Below are 13,231 nucleotides of genomic sequence, written 5' to 3' on the forward strand. Positions count from 1 at the left end.
CAATACCAATAAGCGAAATGCTTTCTACTCGCTCTCTACCAACTTTGGTGTTCCTCTACTAAACTTCCTTACGGCTCCGGAATTTAACATTTTTTTGAAGACTCGTGATTTGAACAAAAATTATACAAGAAGCCATTTTAGCGACCTGTGACCCACTGTGCATACGTGCCAACTTTATTTCCATTTCAATGTTTCGTGAGGACTTCAATTATTTTATAAATATTCTCAATACATATTCGCTGCGGCGTATATATGCGCATATATATATATCTTCACGCTACGTTTTTTGCCATTTTGGTATTTCAATTAACTGTTGTGTTGTTATATCTCTACATTGTTTTTACTGTTTTTACTTTTTTCCCCCACTTTATTTATTATTCAACACTATTGTGTCTGACTGTGTGCTCGTACTTGTCAAATAAGTTTACGTGCGGCACTGTGGTTAGATAAATTAAAAACGTAAAACGCAAAGCAGAGAACCAGCAAAAAATAGAATTGCTGGCGCGCAAATATAGCGGACTGGCGCGTTGGCACACTAGTTGACTGGCTGACTAACTGGCTGACAGCCTGACAAGCGCGTTTGAATGGCTTTGCGTTGATCGTGACTCGCTTGATCGGCTGCCTGTAACGCAATATGTGTTGTTGTTCTTATTGTTGTTGCCCGACTAACTGGTTGGATGTTTTGCATATTCTGTGCCTTTATTACCAAATATTTCACTCACTCCGTTTTGATTTTATTTCAATTTTATTTCCATTTCGGTTTTGTTTTTTTTTCGCCACTTTGTTCTTTGCGGTGCGCGCGCGGCAGCGTGAGTGTGTGAGTGCGTTTGCCAGTTCTGTGGTATTTAGCCCTCTTTCTGCGCTTCAGTTTCATTGTGTGCGTGTGTGTGTGAAGTCACCTTCTTTACTGCTACTCTCCACTGGCCGCTCCGCGCGCTTTTGCGTGCTACTCAACTTGAGCTTTTCACATTATCGCCAGCGTAGCCGACCAACACGATTCAGTGAGACTCGCTGCTCATTTCAATCGTTTCAAAGCTGTGAGCTGAGCGCGGTACTTGTCGGCGTGGCGCAGCGTGGCTTAGCATTTGTCAGTCAACAATTGAAGTGGTTGTGGCGCGAAGTGAAGCTCAAGTGACAATTTCATGTGCGCATTTGGAGCATAAGCAACACAACAACACTACAGGCGCATATACAGTTACGAGCAAGCGCAGTGGCTTGAGTGTGCGCGGCATTGAAGTAAGGCGACCTTGACTTTAAAGTGATTACTCGCCGTCACAAGAGCGCGCGGAAAAAAGTCGCACATTTCATTATTTTTATTACCAAATTCATCGGTTTGGTATTAGTGATTGGTGCGCTGCTTTATTGTCTGTTTTTTTATTGATTGTGTTGTGTGGAAAATCAATATTCTGATTTTATAATTTGTTTATACTTTCAAACGGCTGTAAGACATAAAGCGCCTGCACTCAAACATCATCAAATCTCTCATCATTATTGTCTTCAAAGTGCCTCTAAAATGATTTCCGTGCGGAAGTGAAGCAATTTGACATTCAAAAAGCAAAAATCCTCGTTTATTTAACATTGAAAATATATAATGAAGACATACATACACACATGCATATAATTATTGTATAATTAAGCACGATTGAAAGATAATTATACATATACATACAAATATAAGTGTAATTCATATTTGGTTCTCTTTATTTCAAACTCCAAAATGCGCCAACGAAAGCCATACAAATCCATTCTGTACAAAATTTCATGCATTCAACTAAATGTGCACAAAGTATATACATATTTTGGATTTTCGTGAAATATTTGTTAATTTTCCGCTGGGCCGCGTGTTTTAATTATGTGCATGTGTATGTATATGTGTGTGCGCTTTTTTCTAACTCACTTCGCATTCGATTTATAATTAGCGTGCACTGAGTGGAAACAAATTGAAGCAATAATAATAATTTCTTTTAATTGCAACACACACACACAAACACGCGCAGAAGCTGTAAATATGATATTATTTAAATACTGGACAGCGGCTATTTATAAGCTGTGACATTCATGCTACAATAAATCGCAAAAGAAAAAATGAATATTATTATAATTGCAACGAAAGCTATAATCACACAGAACATATGTATGTATATGCAAGCATACAGCAAGTTATCATTAACCAACACGATATGAAACAGGCGGGCACTCACTAGCGTAATTTAGAATTCAATATTAAAAATTTTGCCTTAAATATTTGAAAAAATATGCGCCTGGTTTCGATAATTTCGCTTTATCAGCACAATGTTTGGAAAAAATGAGTGTAGTTGGCGTAAAAAAAAGTTAATAAAAAAATTATAATAATAATGTAGCTTGAGTGAAAAAGTTGATATTGTTAAAGAAATTTAATGGATTTATAATAATTTTATTTCAAGGCTTTAAATAAAAAAAAATAAATAAAATAAAATAAAATAAAATAAAACAAAATAAAATAAAATAAAATAAAATAAAATAAAACAAAATAAAATAAAATAAAATAAAATAAAATAAAACAAAATAAAATAAAATAAAATGAAATAAAATTAAAATAAAATAAAATAAAATAAAATAAAATAAAATAAAATAAAATAAAATAAAATAAAATAAAATAAATAAAATAAAATAAAATAAAATAAAATAAAATAAAATAAAATAAAATAAAATAAAATAAAATAAAATAAAATAAAATAAAAATTAAGTTAAATTAAAATACAAGCTAAAACTAAAAAAAAATTTCGTTTTTAGAATGTCAAAATTGGAAAAAAAAATTAATAATGCATATTTGTGTATGTACATATGTAAGCGTATAAACTTTTGTTTTGTCAGAATTAAAAAGAAGTTTAGTGTATAAAACTTAGAATTGCCATAGTTCTCAGTTGTTGCGGTTGTATGCAGCGTTTTTTTGCTTACAATTGAAGAAATAAAAACCGAATCAGACAAGTACAAAATAGTGATAACTATAAGAAGTATGTAATATTATTCTGAATAAAAGAAATATAACATTTTTAAAAAATAAAAATACAAAAAGAAAACATCAAAGTTGTTTCTAGCCTAAAAAATATGCCGAAAAAAAACTTTGGGGGAAGGAAAACACGAAATTGAATTAATTGTTTCTAAAAAATATAATAGCGATGTGAAACTGTGGGGAAATTAAATAAAATATTAGTTAAATAAAAAATAGCAAAATATTCAATAAAAATAGTTACATAAAAAAATATGAAAATATTTAACAAAAATGAACGATTTATTTCGAAAAAGCAGAAATATTAACTTAAAAGTGTGAAAATTAAAAAAAAAAAATTATTTTAATCACTAAAAAAGATTGAATAAACAAAAAAAACGAGTGAAATGATACGATAAAACGTAATAAATAGTTATAACGATAAATAATATTGTAAATGATATAAGATAAATTATATATATTTTATTATCTTTACTTCAATAAAATTAGTGAATAAAAATATATAAAAAAATATTATTAAAAAAGTTTTTAATTTTTTACGAAATAAATAAAAATTATAAAATTAAATGCATATACTGAAAAAAAATTTAAAAAGTTTATAATAAAATTTTTATTTATTTTCATTCCTTAATTCATTTTTTTTTCATGTATAATTTCAATAAAAATTAGTTCAAATATTTTTTTAGTTATGAAAAAACATTAATTATAAAAAAATATATAATTAAATGCACATATTAAAACATTTAAAAGTTTATAATAATAATTTTGTATATATTTTTATTCATTGATTTTAATTAATTTTTCAAGCATTAATTTCAATAAAAATATATTTCAAATATTTTTTTTTATTTTTGATTTATTAATTCAGCTTATGTTGACTGTTAAAAATACTAACCGCTTGCATCTTATATTATCTTAAAAAAAAAAATAAAAAATATTAAACAAATAAATAAATAATACATGAATAAATAAATAAGTAAGTAAATAATTAAAAAATACATAAATAACGTAAAAATATCAAATATTCCAATGCATACATAAGCGAAACAGATAAAATATTTTAATATATGCATATGACGAAAATAAAAGCAAAAGAAAATGTTAAACAAATAAAAACACAAAAATCTGCACTTTCAGCTAAAGAATAGTTAGAAACTGTATAAACTAAATATGCAAAATATTTAGAATTTTTTAAAATCATAACATACATATGTACATTTATATATTCATATGCGCTTCTGTACATATGTATGTATAAACACGAGAGTTTACGCAAAATTGTGTCTTATTTTAACAAGCAGCTCATACAAAAACATTCCCAGTGTAAAAAACAACAACAAATACCAATGCATTGAAATCTCCGTACGAGCAACAAAAGACATATGCCAATAACAAACACATCAAACTCATGAATTCACATCAAATGCAAACAAAACGAATGTGATATTTATAAATAATTTCAAAAATTTACGCTTAATGTGATTGAAAGTGCATCAGAACTCGTGTAAAACACGATAAACTCAAAAATTCATCGCTCAGAAAAAATATATTCATCATCAACCCGAAATCGCGATAAACTCATCAGTTTTACACGAGTAAAAAACATTTATAAATATAAAAAAACTCAAACATATGTGTATCTATGTATACGAAACGCTCGAAGCACTTGCAAATAAATCCATAACTCTCAGCGTGTGTGTACAAACATAATTACCTGCACACATACATATGTACATTTATGCGCATAACGGTGTGTTTTACAAATATTCGCCAACATCAGCTTCATTCAATGTATAACAACTGCATCCGCACCTCCCGCGCAGCAAGCACAAGCCAACACAACGCGCATCTATTTATTTAGTACAACAACAACATAGAGCGATTACAACTATTTAAGCATTCTCATCGAACTCACCAAATCGCCACTGACATTTGACATTTAATACAGCGATCGAGGCATCCAGCAACAAAAAAAAAACAAAGAGCGGCAACATCTCCATCGGCAACTGCGTTCAACGTCAGTCACATATCGATACATACAGACATCACAGCAAGTGTGCGAATTGACACCTACTTGCACAGACCCGCACCCAAGACCAGCCGAGTCATTTAGTTGGCAGTCCAATAGCAATTACGTCACTGCATCTGTCATCGCACGCTAATTGCGGCGTCTGAGCAAACGCATCGCATTGACTAGCGCTAAGTCAGTTAGTAAGTCAGTCAGTCAGTTGGCCTCAGCCTCAGTTCTCTGCAAAGACGGCAAGAAAGAACAGAGTAAAATAAAGAACACGGTCACGTCGTTGGAGTGTAGCCGAGCGAATTTTTGAGCGCTGAGCCAATAAAGCCAGAGAGCACAAGCTGCAGACAACGAGAAGTGGACAAAAGTGTTCTTTTTAACGGTAAATGGATGTTTTGTGCCCCAAAATGGAACTTTTACTACACATTCATGCGGTTCTTGTTTGAATTAAATTCACTCTTTGAAAAAACAATTTTCTAAAATATATTATTTTCAATTCAAATTTGAAAAATTAAATTAAAAAAAATTAAATTAATTAAAAAATACTTTAAATTACTTTATCTTTAGCTCAAAAAATTAAATAATTACATTATGATTAATAAAATTAATTAATTATTTTTTTTAATTTCAATTAAATTATTTTTTTTTTATTTTTTTAAATTGAAATTATAGTCAAATAATTTTTTTTGCTATTTTAAAACATTATTCTGCCAACATTGTAAAACTTTTGCTAACTTTTTTCTGTGTTGAAAATAAAATTGTGTAAAATAAATTTAGGCCTTAATAATTTGTCAAATATATACATTTTGAAAAACTTAGAAATCACTTTAACTTCTCAAATTTTTTATTTGGTGGTACATTCAAAAATTTTTAGTAACTAAGCAAAAATAATGTCAATCCCAGGCAATGTTCTCTTAATTAAAACGCTATTTTCTAAATTTAGCTTTTTAATTTTTACAAATAATCCCAAAGAAATAGTAATATGTAATATTTTAATGACTTTATGAGAGCACATAACCTCAAAACAATCTCTTTAACAACTTCTTTTGCGCTGTAAATTTTTTTTCAGCATAACAGTATTGTTTAAAAAATTCTAAACTGCTCAAAATTATTTTGATTTTATTTTCAATAAATTGTGCCACTAGTTTTCATCAACAATCAATTTTAAATCAACAATTTATTTTTTATAATTCTTTGTTTAAAAAAACAGAAAATTTAAAAAATAATACATATTTACGACTTCTTAAATCGCAATATATTAAAAATTAAAATATAAATCATAAAAACATATGCTTACCCACATGTAATGAACAAGCCGCTGAAATGTAGTAAAACTTTCTGCCAAACGAAATTTCTGTGTAACGTCAAATGACATAACCATTACCATCAAACGTCATGCAAACCAATACATGCCTAAATACATACACATGTACATGATAAACTATCGCTCATAAATCGCACATAACTTCGCATAATAAGTAACGGGAGTCAATAAGAAATAATTAAAAATAAATAAAAGCTGTTGCACCGCGCTCAAAAAAGAATACGAACAGTTTTAACATTAAAGTAATACACGCAGAAGCATAACAGAAACAGACTTAACATATCTCTAAAACCAGTTGTTAAATAAACAGCGCTGTAGTACTTACAGTTCTATGTAATATTCTGTGCTTTAAAATATCTCTTTAATCAAAAGGTGTTTATATGAATTTAGGACGGATTTATAAATGTTTAAATTTATATAAATATTTACTATGAACTTTAGCTAAAAACCTTTAATAGTGTTTATTTTATATATATGTAAGCATATACGTATATATTTGAATGTAACTGTACATATGCTCATCATACACTACTCTTCTAACTACTCGCAAATATCGAACTTATTGAACACTTACGCCATTAACATCGGGTTAATTTTGACGTAACTACTCACCAACTAGTTACATACATATTCGCACATAAAAATCGCCTCGCACCAAATCGATGGAGATCCATTTCGCTGCTGCTGTGTAAAGAAAAAAATCAAAATAAAAAGAAAACATAAAAATTAAAATATTTACATATCGTTGTTGTTGTTGTCGTTGTCGCTTATACTCAAACTAAAAATATCTATATCTCTATATATATATATATATGAATAATATAATTAAAAAAATGACTAGATAAAAATACACGCCAACATAAAATCATCAAAGGAAAGGAAGAGCATTAACCAACTCGAAGGCCTTACATAAGTTATAGGTTTTACGAAAAAAATAAGACTAATAGTAACAACTCGCTTTCGAAGTGGAATGTCTAGCACGAACAGAATTTATTTCTAGAAAGCATCAAACTCATTAAATGTACCTAATCGTCACTTTGATCATCAATAAATCATCGCCACTCTCGCAATGTGCTCTCTCTCTCACACACTATTTTCTATGCATCAAATAATCATGGGCATCTGCAAACAACAGTAAATAACTAATCTCGTTTGCCACCACCAACAAAAAACATCTTTGTATGTATCTATGTACAACAGTCAGTCAGACAGTCAAATTCATTGTGCGTGTAACGAAATCGCAAAACTCAAATAAGCAATGAAAAATCAACAATAAAGTAATTTTTTATTTTTGTTTTTCTATTTCTTTTCCCTCTCTTTCTCTCTCGCTTGCGTACTCGATCGATTGACGATTTAACAAAACAAAACAAAAAAGTTTAAGAGAAAAGTATAAAACAACCAAAATAGGTTCACGCATACCCGTCTAAAGCGTAATTGTTAGTGCAACAACCAACAACAACAACTACGTATATTGTTACACAACTAACTAACAACAAGTAGTGAAATACGACAACAGCGCATAAGAGTCTAGCTAAGACAAAAACCATTGCGGTAAAAATTAAGTGAAAATTGGCAACAGCGCAAGCGTCTAAGACACAAAAACGCTGTAAAGAACACTAACTCCTATTAAAAAGGAAATAAGAGAAAAAGTGATTAAACCGAAAGCAAATAATTTGAAGTATTGCAGTGGAGAAACCGTCACAAGTGACCCACGTGGCAGAGAAGCACAAGAAACCTAAAATATATAAAAAGAATATAAAGCTATCAACATAATTCCGGCCATTAGCAGCAACACTACGCCCATTAAAGAAAAAAACTTTACATATATTTAATTGAAAGACTGAAAGCTCAGAGAAGCCACGGCATTAGTACCTATTAAACGCACACATTCGCATACGCATAGAGAAAGCAAAACGGCACACTTGTTGTTGCCACAGCACGCGCACAACATGACCCAACCCAACTCACCTGCAACGCTACAGCAACAGTTGCAAGTGCAGGCGAACGGCTCGGCAGAGAGCCTCATGAGCAACGCCTTCGACTTGATTGGCGGCGCGAGTGCCGCGCAGCAGTTCTTGAATCACATGGACTTGTATGCACAACAACAGCGCCAGCAACAGCAGCAGCAACAGTTGAACTATCTGCAACAGCAGCAACAACAACAGTTGCACTCACAATCGCTGATGGCCAAGTCACCGTCCACGTCGCCGACCAACTTTGGCAGTGGCGGCAGCAGCAACAGCAGCAGCCACAGCAACATCACAATCACCACCAATAATTTACATACAAACTATAATCAACAACATCACCAACAACAGCAACAGCAACAACATGTCGCCGCAGCAGCAGCGGCAGCGGTGCAACAGCATTTAGGCAATAAGCATTCCATATCGTTGACATCATCGCCAATCACATCACCAACCAAATCGATACTCACACAAGTGGCTGCGGCGGCCAGCAGTGTCGGTGCTGGTGCCGTTAGCGCCACCAGCACAACAACCACGTCGCCGCCGTCATCGTCGCCGCCAACCATCCTAAATAATTTCAATTCACAACACCATTTTAATCTGCATCACAATAATCACCAGATGGATTTACAACAACAACAACAACAGCAGCAGCAGCAACTGCAGCAGCAGCTACGCGAGCGCGAAGCGGCCAACGGTGGCCTCAACAGCAACAATAACCAAACAAACAACAACAACAGTCCAAATGGCGAACGCCTCTCGAACGCCACCGCCATGGGCACAATCACGCCCACCGGCGGTCACAGCCCCAACGGTGGCACACACCATCAGCTCCAACAACAACAGCAGCAGCAGCAGCACAACCACGCCTTGGCGCAACACCAGCATCATCATCATCAACACGGCAACAGCACATCGCCGTTCAAGCCGCCAAGCTCAGCTTCCTGTTGGTGTTATGGTGAGTTCCGTTTCCAAATGCTCTTTTGCTTAAACACACAAAAACCAAAAAAAAAAAAAATAAAAAGAATAACAATCAGAAAATCAGTTAAATGAAACATTTCAAGCACCACCAAAGCATCAAAGCATTATATACACCGCTAGCAACAGCAGCACCATCAGTGCCTGTTGCCGCAACATCATCGCATTGGTCGTGTTGCTCGTGTGTTTCGCAACATTTGCTCTGGCCTCATCTCATCAACGCGCTGATTAACTTTCACTCCATTGTTTAGGCTTAGCAAATAAACAGGGTTTCGATTTTTGTTTCTTTTAGTTTAAAAAGTGGGAAGCGCGAAAATGCATTTTTACTCTAATTTATTAGTATATTACATTCTAGGAAAGACGTGGAGAAATTATAATTTTGTTAAGGAAATTAAATGTCAAGAAAAACACGAAGAATAGTTTATTATTATCAATGAAATTAACCAACATTTTGATATTTCTATAGCATCACATATACATTGATGTATATATGTGCTCATGTGTGTATGTATGTGTTGTGTAGGTGTGCTTTGCTTAAACTCCTTGCAGCCAAACGCAAATAAACCGCAGACTTTTGTAGACACATGGGCACACGGGAGCACACACATAAATATAAGTATATATACTTGCGTATATAATAAAAATATATATCTATATAATTACGTTTTGTTTATATACACTCTGTGTCGTTGCATAACAGCAGTCTCACTGGAAGGCTTGTTAAGCTGTTCAAATTTTCCCCAAAGCACCTTCGTCGCCTTGGCAAATCTTAAGTTGTCAATATGTATTCGCCTTCTGTTTGAGCGCGCGCAATGTTTGTTGCTATGTAGAGTTTGTGTGCGTGTGTGTTTGGTTACAAGAATTTATGAGCAGGTGGAGATAACATTCAAGATATTTTTGAAATGCTTACAACACCACGTGATATGTGGTCATAAATGTTGACATATATATATAACATGTATGTGTATATGTATATATGCACCCGTGTAATGAATTTAACTGAAATCATTCAATTTTGACCACATTTGGACACTTTAGAGCGCATGTTTGTTATTTGCCATATATTAATTGATATATGATTCCGGTCGAATATGGTGTGATATCTCATTTTCTATTTCCAAGCTGTTAGATACACCTTTGGTGACAGATTTTCTACACATTAGTATAACTGGTTATGCTTAATTTATGGCGAATAAGCCTGCTCTGGCCTGGTTTTTCATATTGATAATGCTTTTCGACTTCGAAAATTGAAAATTCCACCAACATAGCACACAAATTACACATGCAGCCTTCAACAAGGTTTTTAAAAACGTATATTTATACAAATGTATAAATTACATTATTAAACATTAATTAAGCGCTTATAACAAGAATATTGTATGCTAATTTCTTCCAAGTGTTTGTTTAATGTTTCTTATGAAACCAAACATAATTTCTGAAACTACTTCCCTTCTTTTGGATATTTTCTTTATTTATTTCGTACAAAAATTTAGTAATATTACTTCCTTCGAAGTCTTTTTCATTTAACGCATTTACCACATGTGCCTGTATATGCCAACCTTTTCAAGGTTGCGTATTCGCCATGTATTACAACATAAACAATTTAGGTCGAGTGCCGCCGGTAAACTTATTTATTTGGTTATACAACGTGGGTGCTTGCTCAATTATTTGAGAAAGTGGTGACTGGTAAATTTGGGCGCTAAACTTTTGACAATAAAGGAAATAATGTTGCGTCAGGTCAAATGAAAATGGAAGTGTGTTCAAAGATATTCATAACCCCACTTAAATAATAATATTATTTGTATTTCCTAATGAATTATTTATAGCGCTGGTAGACATGAACAAGCGAAACAGCAATAAACCTGAAAAGCTGTATAAATATTTGTTGGCTTTAATGGTTGTATTCTCACTGCTAACATTCGTTCAGGCACATCTTTCAATAAAATTGTTTGCATTTAGAAATTACTCGCTCTCGCCGAAAAGGGAATATCTAGGCAATGAGAAATGAATGTTTAAATAAATTAAGAGTAAATCAAATAAGTATAAACAGTTAGTAGCGTAGCGAATATTCTTCTGAAAAAGGGGGAATAAATATTTTAATATTTAAAATCGATCCTTTAATCAGAATTAAATATTTAGAAAATAATTGTTTATAATATATATTATAATAAGTATAAAATTGGAGTAATATATATGAACTTTATTTTTAATAAAAAAGGGTTTTAAAACTGATTTTTAAATTTTCATATTTAATTAGAAATTCGAAAATTAGTTTTCTGTAGATTTCAGCATAATTTTTCAAAAAAAGAATATTTAAGTGGTATTTCAATTATTTTTTAATTTATTGTTTGCAGGCATGAGCAACAATAGCTCACTTGGGTTTGCCTATTATTATATATTTATATGCAAAATTTATATTGAAAATTTTTTTGAGAGATTTTTGCTATTTTCTTATAAAACTATTAAAGTTCATTAATTCGCCAATACCTTCTTTACCTTTCAGTTAAGATGTTACATGGGTTTTCTCGTGTAAAAAACAGCCTTTTTTCAACAACTTTTTCTTATGTAAAAAATGAAATTCGGAAATTTTTGGAAAAACATATTTTAAACTCGGCCACTGCTAAGCCATTTTCGATGAACACTTGGAAAAAAGATGCGCTCGCGTTTGCAGGATAACTTGTTACAGGATCATCTAAAGAGAAAAAATACAAAGCTCAGTTAAAACCTAAACTTAGAACTTGGACGAAGGAAAAAAACTGGAAGTTGGATTTTTACCAATGATTTTTTCAAAAAAAAAAATTAAAATTTCAGTGAAAATATCTCGACATTTTTTTCAAATAGTTGTAGTCGAAAGTTCGTCTAAGCCTTTAAGAATTTTATCTCAAAGATTTGTGTAAAATTTCACAAATATCGGTTGAGTAGTTCTCGAGAAATCTCTCCAACCGACTTCAAAAACACAGTTTCGAAAAAAACTCGTTAAGTGCTCAAGGCGGTATCTCCGAAACTATTACTCGGATCAACTAGATGAATTTTGGACAATATTCTAGAGGTTTTGTAGAATTTAATATGGGCAGATGTGGGAGAATCTTATATTTGTCTTTTGTAGGAATTGAAACTCAAAGACAGGGAGTTCAAATCTTACTATACTCATGTTTGCATAGACGTTCAATTAATTCTGTTTTCAATATTCCCCAATTCTTAACACAAATTTTTTTGACAAATTTCTACACAAAATTGTATGTTAACCCTAATTCTTTGGGTGTGTTAAACAGTACATATTCCAACTTGCGAATAAAGAATTTGTTTAAATTTCGCAAATAACTCAGCATGTCGTTGAAGCTCATAAATCACAGCAACAACATGCATTTAAATTGGCTGGCATAGAAACAAACAAATAACCAAAGTCTATTAAATATATTTATACTCGAGCAAATGTGCTTTTCGAACAAATAAACAAAAACCGTTAGACGCTTGATAAACGTACGACACACACATAAGCATAGATGAATAGAAACCAATGCATGTGAAAATGTATGAGGTAGTGTGCGTGTATGCCCGTGGCGACTTAGTTCATTGTCTTTGGCAGCACGCCATTGCGACATTCTCGGTTGCGGTAGCCGGGATATGGATTAGTAGTCTCGCAAAAGAAAACACATGCCAGATATTTATGCAAATAAATCTGTTTCTTACAAAATTGAATTAAATATATATAATATGTATACATATATGTATATATTTTATTAATTTGAGAACACGTGAAACAGGCGTGACTGTAAGCTTTTGTTTGGGATCTCATTTGATTGGAGCCTTAGCACCTACACAGCAGCATTTCATTTGGCGCTTCGTGCTTTATACCAACAAATATTAATTTTTTTAGTTTAGACTGCATTTTTTACCTACAAAACTGTTATTTGCTATCGAATATGTAAATATTTGCTTGCTCTGGCGGCAAGCTT

At 32.0% G+C, this 13,231-nt stretch overlaps 1 protein-coding gene across 14 annotated transcripts in view; it reads left to right on the forward strand.

Moving 5' to 3' along the window:
* LOC120771936 (RNA-binding protein Nova-1) overlaps positions 1–13,231 on the forward strand; it is an 88,171-nt gene that overhangs the window by 61,519 nt on the left and 13,421 nt on the right. For 3 of the 14 annotated variants that reach the window (XM_040100256.1, XM_040100237.1, XM_040100300.1), the window contains exons 2-3: positions 4,291–5,388; positions 7,706–9,255. The exons of 5 other annotated variants lie outside the window; for them this stretch is intronic. In XM_040100256.1, the coding sequence (XP_039956190.1) occupies positions 8,280–9,255 (976 nt within the window). In that variant the 5' untranslated portion in view covers positions 4,291–5,388; positions 7,706–8,279. Of the gene's footprint in view, positions 1–849; positions 1,237–4,287; positions 5,389–7,705; positions 9,256–13,231 lie in introns of those variants that run through there. 6 more of the 14 variants (XM_040100272.1, XM_040100264.1, XM_040100248.1 and 3 more) reach the window with 6 other exon arrangements.

Source organism: Bactrocera tryoni, chromosome 1 (assembly GCF_016617805.1).
Source record: "Bactrocera tryoni isolate S06 chromosome 1, CSIRO_BtryS06_freeze2, whole genome shotgun sequence".
Lineage (NCBI taxonomy): Eukaryota > Metazoa > Arthropoda > Insecta > Diptera > Tephritidae > Bactrocera > Bactrocera tryoni.